At 39.2% G+C, this 18550-nt stretch overlaps 1 protein-coding gene across 7 annotated transcripts in view; it reads left to right on the top strand.

Moving 5' to 3' along the window:
- The window catches only part of huwe1 (HECT, UBA and WWE domain containing E3 ubiquitin protein ligase 1), a 76308-nt gene that overhangs the window by 19960 nt on the left and 37798 nt on the right, over nucleotides 1-18550 (top strand). For 4 of the 7 annotated variants that reach the window (XM_056448909.1, XM_056448911.1, XM_056448905.1 and 1 more), the window contains exons 31-55: nucleotides 192-429; nucleotides 523-867; nucleotides 1109-1231; nucleotides 1368-1463; nucleotides 1616-1885; nucleotides 3568-3720; nucleotides 3816-3943; nucleotides 6058-6139; nucleotides 6239-6415; nucleotides 6567-6720; nucleotides 6954-7351; nucleotides 9901-10096; nucleotides 10188-10355; nucleotides 10495-10643; nucleotides 12652-12718; nucleotides 12847-13070; nucleotides 13156-13367; nucleotides 13477-13659; nucleotides 14941-15113; nucleotides 15202-15341; nucleotides 15436-15511; nucleotides 15599-15697; nucleotides 17644-17771; nucleotides 17886-18045; nucleotides 18156-18384. In XM_056448909.1, coding sequence (XP_056304884.1) covers nucleotides 192-429; nucleotides 523-867; nucleotides 1109-1231; nucleotides 1368-1463; nucleotides 1616-1885; nucleotides 3568-3720; nucleotides 3816-3943; nucleotides 6058-6139; nucleotides 6239-6415; nucleotides 6567-6720; nucleotides 6954-7351; nucleotides 9901-10096; nucleotides 10188-10355; nucleotides 10495-10643; nucleotides 12652-12718; nucleotides 12847-13070; nucleotides 13156-13367; nucleotides 13477-13659; nucleotides 14941-15113; nucleotides 15202-15341; nucleotides 15436-15511; nucleotides 15599-15697; nucleotides 17644-17771; nucleotides 17886-18045; nucleotides 18156-18384 — 4368 coding nt within the window. The remainder of the gene's footprint in view (nucleotides 1-191; nucleotides 430-522; nucleotides 868-1108; nucleotides 1232-1367; nucleotides 1464-1615; nucleotides 1886-3567; nucleotides 3721-3815; nucleotides 3944-6057; nucleotides 6140-6238; nucleotides 6416-6566; nucleotides 6721-6953; nucleotides 7352-9900; nucleotides 10097-10187; nucleotides 10356-10494; nucleotides 10644-12651; nucleotides 12719-12846; nucleotides 13071-13155; nucleotides 13368-13476; nucleotides 13660-14940; nucleotides 15114-15201; nucleotides 15342-15435; nucleotides 15512-15598; nucleotides 15698-17643; nucleotides 17772-17885; nucleotides 18046-18155; nucleotides 18385-18550) is intronic. The other 3 variants (XM_056448907.1, XM_056448908.1, XM_056448910.1) reach the window with 3 other exon arrangements.

Genomic DNA, 18550 nt, shown 5'->3' with positions numbered 1-18550 from the left:
GTATAACAGTGACATAATAAATAAAAATATAGTTAAAAATCTAATTTGTTGTCGCATGTAGTCGACAGTTTATGTGCTGTGGGTAAAAGGTGTGTTTCTATCCAGCTACCTCTGCAAGTAAATTTCAAACCTGTGGGAAGCACTGTATTATATTTATCATAATAAGAAAAATAATTGTTGATGTTCATCAGGACATTTAACTGGGCCTTGTCCATGGGAGGTAAAGTGCCAGTGTCTGAAGGCTTGGAACACTCAGAGCTGCCTGATGGAACTGGAGAGTTCCTAGATGCCTGGTTGATGCTAGTAGAGAAAATGGTGAACCCCAGCACTGTTCTGGACTCTCCACACTCTCTACCTGCTAAAGTGCCTGGAGCAACATTCACTGCCCCGCAGTTCAGCGCCTTGCGCTTTCTCATTGTCACCCAGAAGGTACGAATGCCATTCATGCCAATATAAATATTAGAAGTAGGATTGAGTTGTTTTGTGAAGAATTTCTAATTTCTTTATCTCTGTCCATTGTAGGCTGCATTCAGCTGTATACGTAACCTGTGGAACCGCAAACCCTTGAAAGTATATGGTGGACGCATGGCTGAGTCCATGCTGGCCATTCTGTGCCACATCCTCAGAGGAGAACCGATCATCCAGGAGCGACTCTCAAAGGAGAGAGAGGGCACTGCAAGGCCTGAGGAGGAAAGCAGCACTGCAAGCACTGCGCCACCCAGCGGCCCTTCAGGAACAGCTGGAGTAGTTGGAGAAGCAGTGGCTGCAGGTGCCAATGGAAACACTGCTGGAGGCTCTACAGAGGAAGCCAGCAACTCTACTACAGCACGCAGAGAGCCACAGGTCAACCAAGCTCAGCTCACACAGGTATGTCACTTCCTGTTATTAGATCTTCCTGCTGTTTTTAGTGATCAAAAATATCCAGTATTTTGATTATTAATTTATTTTTCATTGTTTAAATAAATTTTAAAAATCAGTTTTTTTATTTTTGCATTTTAATCATTTGTTTTCTTGCCATAAAAGTTCCCTATTAATAAAATATTTGTTAGCTACTATAATAGCTGAAAAAAAAAGATCTAATCAGTCAAATCCCTACCTCTTTTTACAGCTAATGGACATGGGCTTCTCCAGAGAGCATGCAATGGAGGCTCTGCTGAACACCAGCACTATGGAACAGGCCACCGAGTACCTGCTCACACACCCTCCACCACTGCTCAGCGCAGCTGTCAGAGTAAGACCCTAACCAACACACAGACAAAACCTTCTGTCTTTCTCCCATACACTCATACTCACAAACACACACATACAGACAGGATGCACACATAAGGCATAAGCTAGTGTAGTCACTCTGAGCTTTGTTTCTGTAGGAGTTCACCATGTCTGAAGAAGACCAGATGATGCGGGCCATTGCCATGTCTCTAGGTCAAGAAGTTAGCATGGAGCAGCGCTCAGACTCACCTGAGGTGGGCACTCACACACACACACATTATTTAAATAGGAATAATTGAGCAGCACAGCATAGGTCATCTCACATGTCTGCTTCTCATCTTCTTCAAAAAACTTTCTCTGCCTTTAAACAGACACTCCAATCTAACCCTTTCCTTTTTGTCTGCAGGAAGCAGCTCGCAGGCGTGAGGAGGAGGAAAGGAGAGCGAGGGAGCGGGTAGAAGAGGAAGAAGCTCGTTGTCTGGAGCGCTTTCTGGAAGCAGAGCCTCTGGACACCACTGAACTTCATGCCTTCACAGACTCCATGCTGCCTGGCTGCTTTCACCTGCTCGACGAGCTGCCAGACACAGTCTACCGCCTCTGTGATCTGCTGATGACTGCTATTAAAAGAAACGGCCCTGAATACAGAGACCTCATCCTCAGACAGGTGGTCAATCAGGTCAGTACATCTGTATCTGCACCAATACATCATACTTATTTCAATAGGATTTTTTTTGGTTGCTAAACATTGCTCATACACAACCAGTGAAGTTACTGGAACTCACAAGTAGTTGTAGAAAAGTAATCACCAAGGAATTACAAAGTTCTTTCTAACCTATTTGCTAAAAATGAGTTTTGGGGTCACATTTTTCTTGACATTCTGATTTAATTTTCATTTTAAATTGTGCACATTTTAGGACTTTAATAAATAAAAAAAAACTTGATGCCCGTATTATCTTTTGCTTTATAAAATGCAAAAATCTCACAGCTCAATATCTTAACCACTTAGAGGGCAATATTCATGTAAAAATGAAAAACTGTTGCTGCAAAATTATGTCTGAAGTGTTTTTTTTTTCAAATAAACGAAAGATTTTATTTGAAATGTACCCATTTGTGTAAAAAATTCCCTGTCACTTGGTCACCAGTAGCTTTGTTCCCCATTTGTTTTATTTACAGTACAAATAATTTGCCATAATTGTTATATAGTTATGACCTTACAGATGCATAAAAAGACACAATTAACAAGCAGAAGCTAGAGATCTGGTTACATTATTAAACCCCAAATTTCATTTCATTCGTCTTCAGACGAGTAGACCATCATTATTGTTGAGCCCTTAACGATGCTTTTTGGATGGGCAGTATTTAGGCCTCATTTACACTAATAAGCTTTTAGTTTTAGAACAAAAACAATCCACGTCCACACTGGCGTTTCATCTAGCGTTTCTGAAAAGATCTCCATCCACACTACACCGCTGAAACGCACATCACATGACCATACACGCACTCTGGCATGTGCTGAAAGCGGCTTCAGTGTATTCTCGCGTCTGAGCTGCAGACAGTCAGCGGGAGATCTGAGCACACCTGCCCGGCTGAGAGCAGCCGAACGTTGGCCAGTCTATCTTGAATCTGTAGTTATTAAGCGTGTAGTTGTAGTTGTTAAATGTGATCTATAATTCATCTTGTGTAGACCTATATCAAATGGGTCTTTTGAATCTATTAGCCTACTTGTTCTCAGGCAGTTATTAGGCTCCGCTTTGTTATAAGTTTGCATACAGTGGTCATATAAATATGTACACGATTCCTTAACATTATTGGTGTCTGTTATGTTGACGTTGTTAATATAAAAATTAAGAGACAGTGCTTTATCGTGTTTTTTATTGTTGTGATGCCAAGGTGAATGAAGTTATAGAAGTACACTGCCGTTACATTTTGAAGATTTACACGACGTGTCCTTGTGAGTTCATTATAAACTTGCTTTATGAACTTGCAAAGTCTGAACTTACAAAGAAAAGATGCAAGTCTTTGTGCAGGCTACTTGATATTGAGAAAAAACCCCATTCAGGTAGCCCTAATGTCTGCAGCCACACATCCATTTTCAGATGTCTCTGTTTCCCCCCATCCACACAAACATGGAGCAGCAGTGTTTTAAAATGAAAACGGCCTCTTCAGCGTTTCCAGAACGCTCCATTTTCAGGGCTTGAAAACTCTGGGGTAGTGTGAACAGAAGGGGTAACCGTAACAAAACTTCTGCGTTTTAAAACTAAAACTATGCTTGTATACTGAGTTTTGGGCATCCCTATCCTCATCTATATGCTTGTATGTATGTGTTTATTTATTTATTTATTTATTTATTCCACAAAGGTGTGGGAGGCTGCTGACGTGTTGATAAAGGCTGCAGTGCCGCTAACCACCAGCGACACCAAGACAGTCTCCGAGTGGACCAGACAGATGGCGACCCTCCCTCAGGCCTCCAACCTGGCCACCCGCATCCTGCTGCTCACGCTGCTCTTTGAGGTAATTGGTCTGCTGCACACATCATCACTGTTTATTTATACACCATGCACTGAGGGATCTGGAGCCAGTCTGATGTGTCATGCTCTGTGCTGTAGGAGCTGAAACTCTCATGCGCTCGGGTGGTGGAGAGCAGTGGTGTCTTGACTGTGCTGATTAAGCTGTTGGAGGTGGTGCAGCCCTGTCTGCAAGCTGCCAAAGAGCAGAAGGACATCCAAACGCCCAAGTGAGTCGCTGTCCTTCGCTTGTCTGCATGACTGATCAGTTGGCGCTCAGACGTCAGCATTCCTAGAAAGCTCTGCTGACCCAAGCATGTTAGAAACTGAGCAGCTGAGTTTGTTTATAAGGGAATAATGTTATGCTTGAGGCTATATTCATTACTTTGTAGCTGTTTTGGGTAAATTGATATGTAAACTTGGCAATGAAGTTGGCATGAAATACAGGAATCTAGTGTTTGTACGGGTGCTGGAAACCCTTTAAAATGCTTTATTTTTAATCTAGTGTTTTCAAGGTTTGGATTAGGTGCTTGAGAATTTAGTTTTAGGATAGTCTGTTACTAAATCTTAGGGCTGTGCAATTAATCAATTTCAGTTTCAATTTTGACTTCTAATGATTATGAAAAAACATTCATCAAGATAAATCGATTATTGCATCATATACCGCCTGCTTTCCAGTTGTACACGTTTGTTGCTCTGCATATTTGTTGCTCCGTTTCATGTGAAAATGACTAAAAGCATGTACTGTAATGTAACTTTTTACTGCACGGGATGCGCATCGGTCATTGATGTTCATTCGAATCATTCATGTTTTTAAAAGCGCAAAAGAGATCGCATGCTGTTGTGTGAGTGCGCTCAGCCTCAGAGATGAGCAGAGCACACACATCTAAAGTCATCTTAATCTGAGCGCTTTAATGGTCATGTACATGCAAATTTGTGTCGGCACACAGTGTTTAGAGATTATTCATATTAACCCGCATTTGTGTTATAAACAAATGAGTTGAGAATCAAAAGACATTTGAAAGTGACTTTAACTGTTTATCGTTTTGAATAATCCTGAATACAATTATGACCAAAATAATCGTGATTATGATTTTTTCCATTATCGAGCAGCCCTACTAATAGGTAATAATTATTAACTAGTTCAATAAAATTAAATACAACAAAAAAGAAACTAGCATGATATGAAAACTCTGGAGTCTGAGCATTTGCCTGTAGTTTGATCTGCTTGACTTTTTTTAACTGTGCTTTTTGCTTAAGCATTGACCGAATACAAAATGCATAAAGATTACCATTTTATGAGTAAACAATGCATGAAATGAAAAAAAATATATGAATTTAAGATGCAAGGCTACTCGTACATGCATATATTTAATGTACAATAAATTACATTTAAGAGAGTAAACTGCAGTCATTTTTAGTGTTGAGCTTGGGGCAACAAATAGCCAGTGCCTGACAGAGTTTGCAGAACTTTTGATATTTTTTCGCAGAATTGAAAAAAAAATAAAATAAAATCAGAATGTTATGCAGAATGTTTTTGAGAGTCAGATATGAAAACCTAACACAAAATAAATCAAAAGCATAACTTTAATTTAAGGTTTAAAATCAAAATCCAGTTAGAACCACTTGTTTAGTAAACAAAGCTACAGTTGGTCTGTCATATAATATATCCCCTGAAAGACAAAGTATAACTTCACAGATTGGATTGTGAGTTATCGTAATATTTGTGTAATTCAATATTACTGCTGAAATGTATTTAAAAACTGCATACATGTGTGTGTGTGTATGTGTGTGTATATATATATATATATATATATATATATACATAATAAACAGAATGATGGGCTCGGAAATCTGCAGATTATGTGTAGGCTTACAAATAGCAACTGATAAAATGTGACGAAGTATGTATATGTATGTAAGTGTATTTGTATGCACTTGTTAAGTACTATAAAATTGTAAAAGTTTAAAAATTCACATAAGTGCTTAAATTTGACTTTGGAAAAGGTGTAAGAACCTTGAAAAAAGATGCAAGAGCACTTAAAGTGACATCAAAGTGCATTCTTTGAAATTTGCGTTGCATTGCGTTTGACATGTGCATTGAAATCTTCTGGAACTAAACAAAATTTGTCCATTGGCAGTTGATTAGATTGGTGTCATTTGCCATTTCTATGATTGTGTGTGTCATTCTTCCGTTGTATCAAAAAATGTCAATAGATGTGGTTGCAAGTTTTAATTAAAGTTTATGAGGGCAGTGTAATGGAAAAAAAACAAAAACATCTGCGACATGCTTGATTTTGATCATTGAGATTTCATGATGACTTTAACCTGTTTTTATATATAGATGGATCACCCCTGTGCTCCTACTTATTGACTTCTATGAGAAAATGGCCGTTTCATCCAAACGAAGAGCTCAAATGAACAAGGTAGGTGCTTAATGATAAGGGTGCAGCCAGTTATAATCAAACTTTGAATGATATCATGACAACAAGTGTTTTATTTGTTCCTTTTCTATGTCATAATAGTACCTCCAGCCCAATGGGAATAACTGGCGCTGGTTTGATGACCGTTCAGGCCGCTGGTGCAGCTACAGTGCAAGTAACAACAGCACTATTGACTCTGCATGGAGGGCAGGAGAGACCAGCGTCCGCTTTACAGCTGGCCGCAGGAGATACACTGTCCAGTTCAACACCATGGTGCAGGTAATGGATAAAACCTGAACTAAACATGTTTCTTGGATCATCTGGCAGCTGAAATATGATTAATTGAAGATGAAATATTGTTTATCTGAATTCATGTCTGTGGATATAGAATGAGCAGTTCGTCTTCTTTGTATCCGGCTATATTTTTCAGGTAAATGAGGAGACTGGCAACAGACGACCAGTTATGTTGACGGTGCAGCGGGTGCCACGCATTCCCAAGGCCACAAAATCTGGAAGTGTTACTGACACAGAGAGAGAGGAGAGTGAACAGAGAGCAAAGACTGAGGAGACACAGACTGACACAGGTAGGCATTTTGCTGTGCCTTGTGAACTGATATTTACTGAGCAAATGTATAATCCATTGTAGTGATCTGAGACCCTATTATAAAATAAATCATCCACTTATTCCTGACTCAAAAGTCCCCTTCTGATGTCTGCAAATGTGACTCATCAAAGAAAACAAAAAGTAAATTGTTAGTGATGCAGTGATGTAATCTCATGTATTTAATTTAAAGTGTTTTCTTTATGGCTATTTCAGATTCCAGCTCTGTGGCTGTAGAGATGGCGCCCCCTAAAGAAGAGTCTGAGCTGAAGGATTCAACCCCAGCAGCCCCGTCAGTTCTCCAGGACCCCTCTGGTTCCAGTGGTATCGTTGTGCAGGGGCTGACAGAGGACATGATCACCATTTTAATCCGTGCCTGTGTCAGCATGATCAGTGTTCCCGTGGACCCGGACACTTTGCACGCCACCTTGCGGCTCTGTCTGCGTCTCACACGCACACACCATTACGCCATGATGTTTGCAGAGCTCAAGAGCACCCGCATGATTCTGAATCTCACCCAGGGCTCAGGCTTCAATGGCTTCACCCCATTGGTCACCCTGCTCTTCCGCCACATCATAGAGGACCCGGCCACGCTGCGGCACACTATGGAGAAGGTGCATATTCACCTGAATGACACACTTTTTTTATATCAGATCTAAAATGTTTTATTCATATTGACCTTCGACCTGCTCATTCAGACTTTAAAAATTTATTATTTTTGAATGTGAATTTTTATCGAAAGTAGATCTTAAACCTTTAGTTTTTTTTATATAATTTGTGGTAACACTTTACTTGAAGAGGCTGTTCATAAGACTGTCATGAAACCTTTCTTAAATTCTGAATTTAATTTTCATGAAATCCTGTTATGACCCACATATGAATTATATTTTATGCATGCTTATGGCAAATATATTTGAAACGTCATTAGCTTAGTTATGTCATTTTAAATTGTTGTTTTGTTTGACATGTCAGCTTGACTAATACAGCACACCTGTCATTATAATGTTAAGTTGTCATGACATAAACAACATAGCTTGTCATAAAACCGTCATAAACATGATAGTCATGAGACCAGTATAACCAGTCATTAATTTTATAACCGCATCAATAATATTTGTCTTGACCTCTACTACAGTGGTACAAATTTAGTTTATCATTAAAATGTCATTAAATATTAATGATGCTGTTAGAAAAAATATTAAATGACAGTATATACAATTTTACTCAAAGTTTAATGACATTCATTTTAATCCACTTAAAAGTCATTATGGCCTCATGACCATGTTTATGACAGATTTATGACAAGTTATATTGTCTTGGTAATGTCTGGTTGTCTAAGACACTGACATGTTGTGATGTATTTATTTATATCAAGTTGTCATGACAGACATTTCAAACAGCATCATCTTGCCTTTAAAATGACAGCTATGAGCGAATGACGGTTGTCATAAGTATGCGTAAAATCTCCATATTCATGAAATGTGTCATGTCATAGTTATAAAGGTGGCATGACTAGGACTGGGTGATTTTGCCTAAAATCAAAATCTTGATTAAGTGAACAGTTATTTTTTTTTATTTTGTTGCCCTCATAGTTGACTATTAAGTTCTGAAAAGTAAATATGCTCACGTATTACAAGTGAGAGATTTTAAATGAAGGGTGCATTATTTTATAATAATTGAAGAAAACGCGCACGCACACTATCTACTATCTATAATTATTTATTGAACGCTGAACAACTGAAATTAAAAAACACATTGCCTAAAACTAACAGTTACTTCTTCTTTTAAAAAGTGAAAATAAGTAACATAATACATTTTTTCATATTAAATAATATAATACAATACAATAATACAAGTTTTTCATATTAAAAGTAGAAAATAAGCAGTATTTTCTCTAAATAAAATAACTCTTGTATATCGTGTATATAATATTTTAGACAGTGCATTTCTAACATATTTTGTACACATTTTAATGCAAATAATAAATGTATTGTTGTAAATGAAAATAATTGAAAAACAAACTGACCTGGAAAAATTAGATTGATTATAGGTTCTAAATGTTGATTTCAATTACTTTTTGATTCATCGCCCAGTCCTAGACATGACAGTCTTATGAACACCCTCTTCAAGTAAAATGTTACCTTTATTGTTTTTATATTTTATTGGTAATCATCTATGCATTATAAAAAATTCGTTATTTATAGGGAAGCCCCGGTATGGATTTTTTTTAGCCAATGTCGATGACCGATGAAGATTTAAAGGCTGATAACCAATATATTAGCTGATAAATATAAATATTTCAAAATGTTGTATTTTTATACAGTAAACAACTGATTTTATTTTGAAAACTTCATAAAAGTTTGATCTGATCTTAAGCGAATAGCCTACTCGAAGCAAAAAAGCAAAGATTTTAAAATTGCAGGGTGTTTATATAGACCTATATTCATGAATTTACATAAATCAGCATGCCAAAAATAAATTTCCTTTTCTTCGCATAGCAAAATAACATGCAACTTGACTGTTGCATTAAAATTATTGTTTAAATAGCAAAATGGGATTTATTTAATAAACAAGTAAAATAAATATATTTTAAATAAAATAAAAATGAAAGAACTAAGAAATGAGACCAGCACAAATGTTCTTGAATAAAAGGTGTTACAATAATGTACATGTGTACAAATTTGTAATGTTCGAAAAATCGCTTTGAGTGATGTTTTGACAGTTCAGAGCCACCGTATAAGCGAAAAGCTAAATACAGTTAGTATTAATTTAGAAAATGCGGCATAAATTCATTCCCTTTGGTTTTTTACATTCTTTTGAACACCTATTCAAAGGACTTTAAAGGAGTAATCAATGTGAGAAACTCTGTTATAGTGCACTGGACAAATCTGAACAAGTTCAATCCACGCATGCGGGAGGCAGGCAGTTCTGCACAATTACGTTATCTTTCGCCTAAAGATATTGGCCTAATTTTAATACCAGACCGATAACGATAACATTAAAAATAGCATTTATCGGCCGATATCGATATGGCTGCCGATATATCATGTGTCTCTAGTTATTTATAAACTGTTTGTAAATTCTATCTTTTTTTGCCTTGAAATAGCTATTGAAGCTGATATGGCGATAAACTCTCTCTAACCTGCTCATTCTCTTTTCTCAGGTGGTACGTTCTGCTGTCACCAGTGGTGCAGGAAGCACTACTTCAGGTGTGGTGTCAGGTAGTCTGGGCTCCAGGGAAATTAACTACATCCTGCGAGTCCTTGGCCCAGCGGCCTGTCGCAATCCAGAGTGCTTTACGGAAACTGCCAAGAGTTGCATCCGAATCGCTCTCCCGGCTCCAAGAGGTGCTGGCACTGGTATGTTGGAAAATCTCCCAGAAATCATCTCTTCAGATCTTACTATCAAATATATTATTATTCTTAATCACAATCTCTTTTTATTGATTAGCCTCAGATGACGAGTTCGAGAACTTCAGAATTAAGGGTCCAAATGCTGTGCAGCTTGTAAAGACCACCCCCCTAAAGCTCTCCCCATTGCCCTCCATACCAGAGACTATAAAAGAGGTCATCTATGACATGCTGAATGCCCTGGCAGCATATCACGCACCAGAAGAGGGTAAGAAATATGATTAGACAGAAAAACATGTGCATGCTTGTTTAGTTTGTTGTCTAGATGTTTCAAGCTGTCATGTCTCATCAGTGTTCTTTTCACTTAATGCATGCTCGGGGGTCTGTTTGGGTTTGTTTTTGTACAGCAGAGAGAGGAGAGGAGCGGGCAAACACTGTACCAGGAAATCAGGACCTGTGTCAGATCCTGCAGGATGTCGGTGATGATGTCTACCAGCAGTATAGACTCACCAGACAAGGCAGTGATTTTGACTCGCAGTCTGCCTTCCCCATCAATGTAAGAGTGTATACGCTTTTATATGTTGTTTTTCTTTGTGTGTGAGGTCTGTCAGACTTTGTTACATCAGTTGTAATAGAATGACATAATTGGTATCACTTTTGCTGCAGTTTATTCTATCCAAATATCAGTGATACTTAATGCATCGGACTGTATGGCTTATTTATAAGAAATATCTTAAAATGTATTAAATCTCAAAAGCTAAATTTTAGGCCTTAAAGTCTTAAATCTTATGAAACATTATGTTGTAGGACTTAAATCTTTTTTTACAGATCTTAAGTTTCCTTTGTTCATGTATAGCTGCCCAATCTGGCCATTAAAGGTTCGAGACACCCTGGACTTTTAAAAAAAAATGTGACAGATTTGTGTGTGTTGAGCATCAGTTAAGACTACAATAGCACCTGTCAGCTTTATTTGTGGGGAAAACTGGATAATTTTGAGCTTTTGTCAGCTAATTTCAGCTTCAGGGTTTAATATAATTTTTGGGGTGGGATCAAAATCGGTGACATAGCGTGAATCTACTAGTAGGGTGATGGCGCGACAGTTTCTTATTATTATTTGTAGCAGAATTTTCTTATCCTATGAGAAGACCCTGCTTTTTAATTATTCATGAGAGCATGTGCTTTCTGAAGGCAAGACAGACCTGCCAAGCTGGGAGACCCAATGACTGGGTGAGAGCCTGTCCGCGCACAGCACGGGTCGTATGTGTTTGTTTCCATGATCCAAAGGGTTTGTCAGGGCCGATACAGCAAAGCAGTTGGTTAGCAGCAAGCATTTTTGTCGAGAGAGTCGTCAGAGAATTAAGTTCGTTACCATTCAGACACATCGCCTATACCAAAGCTTCCGTGTTCACCTATGTTTAAAATTTTCAGATTACCTGCAGGGCTAATGGTTGGAATCGATAGGGCAAGAGACCTGCTGCAGTACTATCCACTGTTTCTGCATTCAGACTTGGGCATTGAGGAGAGAAGTCCTCCTCATTTATAGAGTTTATGTAAAACACGATTATCTTTATAATGATATAACAAGTTGTGGTTGTGTGTATATGAATCTACGAATAACATGTAGCAGGGCATTAAATTACTTACTGTTTATTTCTTTGCATTTTAACTTTGTAAAACTATTTAATCATGGGTCTCATGGTTTGTCTCATTTTGTGAGCCAACTGACAACAGTTGTTCGCTCCCCTCTTTTTCCCCTCCTCTGCTTTCAGCGCTCCCCACCCATTGCGATGCATTTAAAAAAAAAAAAAAAAAAACGGAGGTTGACTTGAATCAAACAAGGGGGGTTTCATGGCCCTTTAATGCATATAGTCACCAACAATCCCAATCTCAATAAAACTTTTGACTTTTTATTAAAAAATTCCGTTTAATTGCTTTACTTACAGTAACATTTGCTTAAAAGTTCTCCATTTATTTACAGCAGAAGATACTGACCTGACCTAGATTTTTTTATTATTATTTTTATAGTATTTTTTAAATTTATTAAATTCTAATCAATTTTTGATAGGGCAAGTGAACATCTTTTCCAACTGGGATATTTGAAAAAATATATACGCTAAATAAATATCCTTAGCGTTTAGCCCTGTATTAGTCTAAAATTTCATTTATAATTGTCTTAATGTCTTAAATTTGGCTTGATGAAACCTGCAGAAACCCTGAATGTGTTCGTTCTTGTCCAAGCAAGCTATCAGATGCTCCCTTCTTGGCCAGAAGAAAAATTAAAAACGTTGACAATTTCAGCAACTAAAAATGGCAGTTGTTGTCCCACATATTGGCCTTGGCAGTATGTATCAGCTGACCAACATTCCTAGCAACTCATCAGGCCTGCTCTAATGCTGATTTTTGCATGGGCAAGGACTACCCGCATTTAATTCACACAATGTACAAACCTAGTTCCGATTTTGCTACGTTATGAAAAGCGCAAGCGTCCCAAGTGCATTTGTACTATAATGGGCTCAGAAATGTGGGATTTGCATTAATAGTGGGTGTTAATTATACTCTTTCAGACTCAGGTGTTTGCTGCAGATGGTGCTGTAGCTGAATCTTCCCAGTCTGGAACTCCACAGGGAGAAGGTGTGAAGTAATATACACACACACATAGTTCAACCATTCTTTCTACAGTATACACATTTTTCTCACTTTGCTGGATCCTTGACTTGCCCTTGTAATTTATTTAAAATTTTTTGTTGCTGTTTCTGTAGCCTCTACACCCGAGGAAATGCGTGAGGAGAAAAAGGAGCAGGAAGGAGACAAGGGAGCTTCTTCCGAGGAGAGCCGAGCTGCTAAGGCTAAAGCTAGCAAACCTCTGATGCCCACCTCTACCATCTTGAGGCTGTTGGCCGAGCTTGTTCGCTCTTATGTTGGCATTGCCACTCTTATCACCTCTTACAACTACACAGCTGGCCAGTCAGAGCTCATTAAGGAAGTGAGTCATATCAAAGTGTTTGTCCAATTGTAGAGGTTTTTTTTTTTCTCCCTCATCTTTACAAAGAATGTGATTTTGTGTACAGGATTGCAGTGTGTTGGCATTTGTTTTGGACCACTTGCTCCCACATACCCAGAACTCTGAAGATAAGGACACTCCTGCCCTTGCACGCCTTTTCTTGGCCAGCCTTGCTGCAGCTGGCACGGGCACTGATGCCCAGGCTGCCCTGGTCAATGAGGTCAAAGCTGCTCTGAGTCGCGCGTTGGGCATGGCAGAGGGCACAGAGAAACACGCCCGGTCAGAACTGCTTAGTCACTATATGGAGTTGACTTTTAACAAATATTTGTGTTTTTTTTCCCCAATTGAATACAATTTCATTAAACTTTGACCCTTCCCTTTTTGGCAGTTTGCAAGCAGTGATGTGCATCATCAGCACCATTATGGAGTCCTGTCCTTCCACCTCCAGCTTCTACAGCACAGCCACAGCTAAGACCCAGCACAACGGCATGAACAATATCATCCGGCTCTTCTTGAAGAAAGGCCTTGTCAACGACCTGGCCCGTGTGCCTCACAGCCTTGATCTTTCCAGGTAATGCTTAATGATATTAATTATAAATATTCATGTATTAAAATTAAATAGTAAGGTGGCATGGTGGCTCAGTGGTTAGCACTATCAGCAAGAAGGTTGCTGGTTCAATTTCCGGCTGGGCCAGTTGGCATTATTGTGTGACGTTTGCATGTTCTCCCCGTGTTCACGTGGGTTTCCTCTAGGTGCTCTGGTTTCCTACAGTCAAGAGGCATGTCGTATAAGTGGATTGAATGAAGAAAATTGGCCGTAGCGTATGAGTGAATGTGTATGGGTGTTTCCCAGTACTGGGTTGCAGCTGGAAGGGCATTCACCAAGTAAAACATATAACCGGATAAATAAGGGACTAATGGCTCGTTTCCACTGACTGGTACGGTTCGGGTCGGTACGGGTAACCTTTATCAGGCTTGCGTTTCCACTACCAAGGGTACCCTTGTGGTATGACAGAACGTCAACATTATTCTTGCTTGAGGAAATGTCTACAATAAAGCTGTACGGGTCGCTCGCATATCATATGAGAAACACTTCTCACAAAATAGATGCTTTATACACATAAATACTTGTGTAGAAATGTTTATTACTAACTTTTCTATGAACATGAGTTGATTATAACTGCAGATCAATGACAGTGCGAATCAGCCTACTGTAACATCTGTAAATATATTAAATAAATAAATGAACATATATAAACACATACAGCCCCTTACAGTCTCCGATATGTTACCAACTACAGAAGAACTACACACAGCAGACATTTCGTCCGTATTTAGGTTCAAAAACAACACAAAATATAGCCTACAGTCAGTGGAAACCTCTCATCTGTGTCTGTAATTTTTAGCAGCACATGTAGCCTCTTTAGACAGTAATTCCATCATTGCTCATCACCACTACCAAGCCGAATAATCAGAGCTTGCACTACGCGTCGTTAGTTACATTTTGTGAGAGGTGCGCGTCAGTGTCGGCGTCAGCCACGGCAAGGGCTATGCAACTGCACGCAGGCTGCGCCGGAGCAAATGTGTGCGCTTGACGCAGAAGTATAAATCAGCCTTAAGCCAACTTACAACTTGGTGCGCCATCTGCTGCTAAAAACTAAGCTCAGAATCTTTTCAAGAGGGAATAGTGATGCATTTTGAAAATCTCAGTGATTGCTGAATCCATTTCTTGACCGATTGTATGCCACAGTTTTTTTTTTTTTTACATTTTTTGTGTATTTTTTTTTTCTATCCCAACCTTGATTGATTTGACAAACAAAGAATCCTCATTGCCATTCTTGTTTTTTTGCAGTCCCAATATGGCGAACACAGTAAATGCTGCATTGAAGCCTCTGGAAACATTGTCGCGAATTGTGAACCAGCCCAGCAGCCTGTTTGGTGGTAAAGGTGGATCCAGCAAGAACAAGACAGAACATGACACTGTTGGCACAGTCAGAGACAGTAACAGCAACACTCAGGATCAAGGTAACATCATTGATCATCTCATAACAGAATATGCATACAGCGACCTTGTTGAGTTGTGCGCGTATGTAATATCTGATCTCGCCTACAGGAGAAGTGGGTGAGGCAGAGCCAGTTGAGAATCGTGACCGTGGTCAAGCCACAGATTCTGACCTGATGGATGGAGAAGCCGAGGGAGACACTGTGGTCATTGCTGGACAGCCTGAGGTGCTGAGCACTCAGGCAATGCAGGTTCGAAACAACAGCAGTTTGTTCAACTTTCAGTTCATAAATATGAAAAGCCTCCTCCAGATGAACAATGTTTGTTATTCATATATGCTTGTAGGTGGAGAACGAGTTGGTGGATTTGATCGATGAACTTTTAGAGAGAGATGCCCAAACTGTTAATAGTACCATCATCGGTAAATGATTTATTTGATTTCTGGCCAAATGTGGAAGTGATAACAGAGATGGAAGTGTGTTTTTGATCTAGTTTTACTGTTAATTAGTGGGTCGTTCTGGAGAGGATGAGTCTCAAGAGGATGTGCTGATGGATGAAGCTCCTTCCAATATGAGTCAGGCCTCCACTCTCCAAGCCAACAGAGAGGGTAGGAAGCGAATCTCGTATGCATCCATTCAAAGAGCTTATGATGACAAAGATTCGTAAATTAATTAGCCTACTCTTTAGGCCCCCACTATGAATTGCAGTGACAGAAATATATATTTTTTTCATCTGGCTGTAAAGGAGTGCAAAACCCTACCTTCAGACATAAATCCTTTAAAACTTGTAGAATTGTCAAAAGTAGATAAATTTTTTTTTGTCTCGTTTGTTTTATATAAATGTGTTATTTGTAATTTCTCTGTAAATTGTATCTATTTTTGAAGCTGATATGGCGGTAATCTCTCACTCTCTCTCTCTCTCTCTCTCTCTCTCTCTCTCTCTCTCTCTCTCTCTCTCTCTCTCTCTCTCTCTCTCTCTCTCTCTCTCTCTCTCTCTCTCTCTCTCTCTCTCTCTCTCTCTCTCTCTCTCTCTCTCTCTCTCTCTCTCTCTCTCTCTCTCTCTCTCTCTCTCTCTCTCTCTCTCTCTCTCTCTCTCAGCTTTATTATATATTTTAAAAAATTTTATGTGGATATTTGTGCCAATAATCGCCAGTTTCCACTGAGTGGTACGGATTGGTTTCATGGCCATTTCCACTGTCAAAAGGTAACAAAAAGCGAAGGGTACCTAGCCCAACAAAAGGCGGAGCAAGACGCACAGCTGAAAGAATCAGGAGAATTAAATCAAAGGAAGTGCCATTTTTAAATACACAGCCGAGACATTACAATGTAATAATAAATGCAAATAATAACGAACCAATGTCAATCCAAGCTTAAACTAACATTGTCATCATCTTTATGAACAGCCACAAAGCGCAAGAAGAGCAGACTGTACCCTGTGCCCCATTTACAAGTCCGTCTAAAGCGTGAGCGGTTTCACTTTCTCGAGAGAGCTTGTGTGCGCATCTATATTTGAAATAACAAACTTTTCGAGTTGATTAAAATAACATGCGTGTGTTTATTAAAGTGCTTCTGAGATCTGAACCTTTTAGAAACAGACAAACGTGTTCATGTTCATAGAAAGGCTAGTGATGAACATTTCTACACAAGTATTTATGTGTATAAAGCACCTGTTTTGTGAGAAGTGCTTTTCATATTAGTGTTTCCTCTAGGATTTTTTCCAGCTGTGGCGGCAGACTCTGTTGGGCCTTTTACCCAGTTCTACTTACTACCTGTGTGTTTATTTCATTGAAAAATGTCGTGAGCGCAGTATTACAAGTCGAGATCACATTCATGTAATTCGTGCATGCGAATCTCTGTGCTCGAGCGCCAATTTCCTCTGTTCGTGCACAAAACTTCTTGCGTGCCCTCAAGTACAAGCTGTTCAAGTGCAGATTACGTTGTGTTTGCTGGCCTCACGCACCTGTCAGTCAGTCAGCACGTCACCTTAAAGGGTTAAATAAACACACAGCAGTACTACGATTACAGAAAAATTTGCGATGTGAAAATTCACTTACCTTTTAATGCGTTTTGGTGCGATTTATAACCCGCTATTTAAAAAAAAAAACGGCTGAATGTTTTGAATGATAAGCTGTAGTGTAGCCGTGGCGGGATGAATTTTGGTGTGGCGCCCCGCAATGGAAGAATAAATGTAGCGGAAATCATGCATATGATATATGAACGACCCCTACAGCTTTACTTTGACATTTCTTTGAGCAAGAATGACGTTGACTGCAACTTTGTCGTACACTTCTCCCACCATTGGTACCCTTTTGGCAGTGGAAATGCAATCCTGATAAAGGTGACCAGTACCCTACCACTCAGTGGAAACGAACCATAAATAGATTTTTGCCCCAATACTGTTTATGTGAGCTGAACTGCTAAAAGCAGATTTTACATTGTTGTTAGAAGTTGTTAAAATAACTTTAAAATTGGTTAATTTTCTGCATACTTCTCAGGTTTGTATGGGGAAGATCCTGTAGTAATGTTTTAGATTTTCTGTCTTTTTCTGATTTAGACTCAATGAACATCCTCGAGCCAGAAGATGAGGAGCACACGCAGGAGGAAGACTCCAGTGGTAGCAACGAGGATGAGGACAGTCAGGATGAAGAGGAAGAGGAGGAGGAAGAAGAGGAGGAAGATCAGGTAATATTCTTTTAAAGAATAAACTATAAACTACAGTAAAGAGAGAGAAAGTGACCACAACCACACACTTGTTTCACATGTTCTCTTCTCATCTGCCATGCTCATTGTACTCAGGATGACGAAGAGGGAGATGAAGATGATGACGATGAAGGTTCTGAGATGGAACTGGATGAAGATTTTCCAGATATCAATGCTGCCCCTCATATTCGTTTTGAGCGATTTGACCGAGATGATGACCTCATCATTGAGTTTGATAACATGTTCTCCACTTCAGGTAAATGAGCTTATAAACCTCTTTCAGCTACCTAAAATGAGTTCTCCTTTTTAATTTATTTTTTTGACAATGTGTCACTTTGAATTTTTTTCTGTCTTTGTACACTTCAGCTGACATCCCTCCCTCACCAGGAAATATCCCCAGCTCCCACCCTCTGATGGTGCGTCACGCTGACCACGGATCTCTGACTCTTGGGGGATCGGGCACCAGTAGCAGATTGGCTCAAGGAATGGGACGTAGTCAACGTTCTCTCCGCCAGCTCACGGCCAACACAGGCCACACGATCCACGTACATTATCCTGGTAACCGTCAGCCCAACCCTCCACTCATTCTGCAGAGGTGAGTCCATCACTGAACATGTACATGTTTCAGATATGAAATGATACACGTCAAATTTTAAGACATTAAAGGTGCAGTAGGTGATTGTCTTTAGAAACTTTTTTTGTTGTGCTGGTTGAAAGTCTCTTCACATTCCAATAGTAATGATTAAAGTAAATGATCTAAA

This window comes from Danio aesculapii, chromosome 23 (assembly GCF_903798145.1).
Source record: "Danio aesculapii chromosome 23, fDanAes4.1, whole genome shotgun sequence".
In the NCBI taxonomy this organism is placed as follows: Eukaryota; Metazoa; Chordata; class Actinopteri; order Cypriniformes; family Danionidae; genus Danio; species Danio aesculapii.
This window is presented reverse-complemented; position numbering and strand designations above follow the sequence as displayed.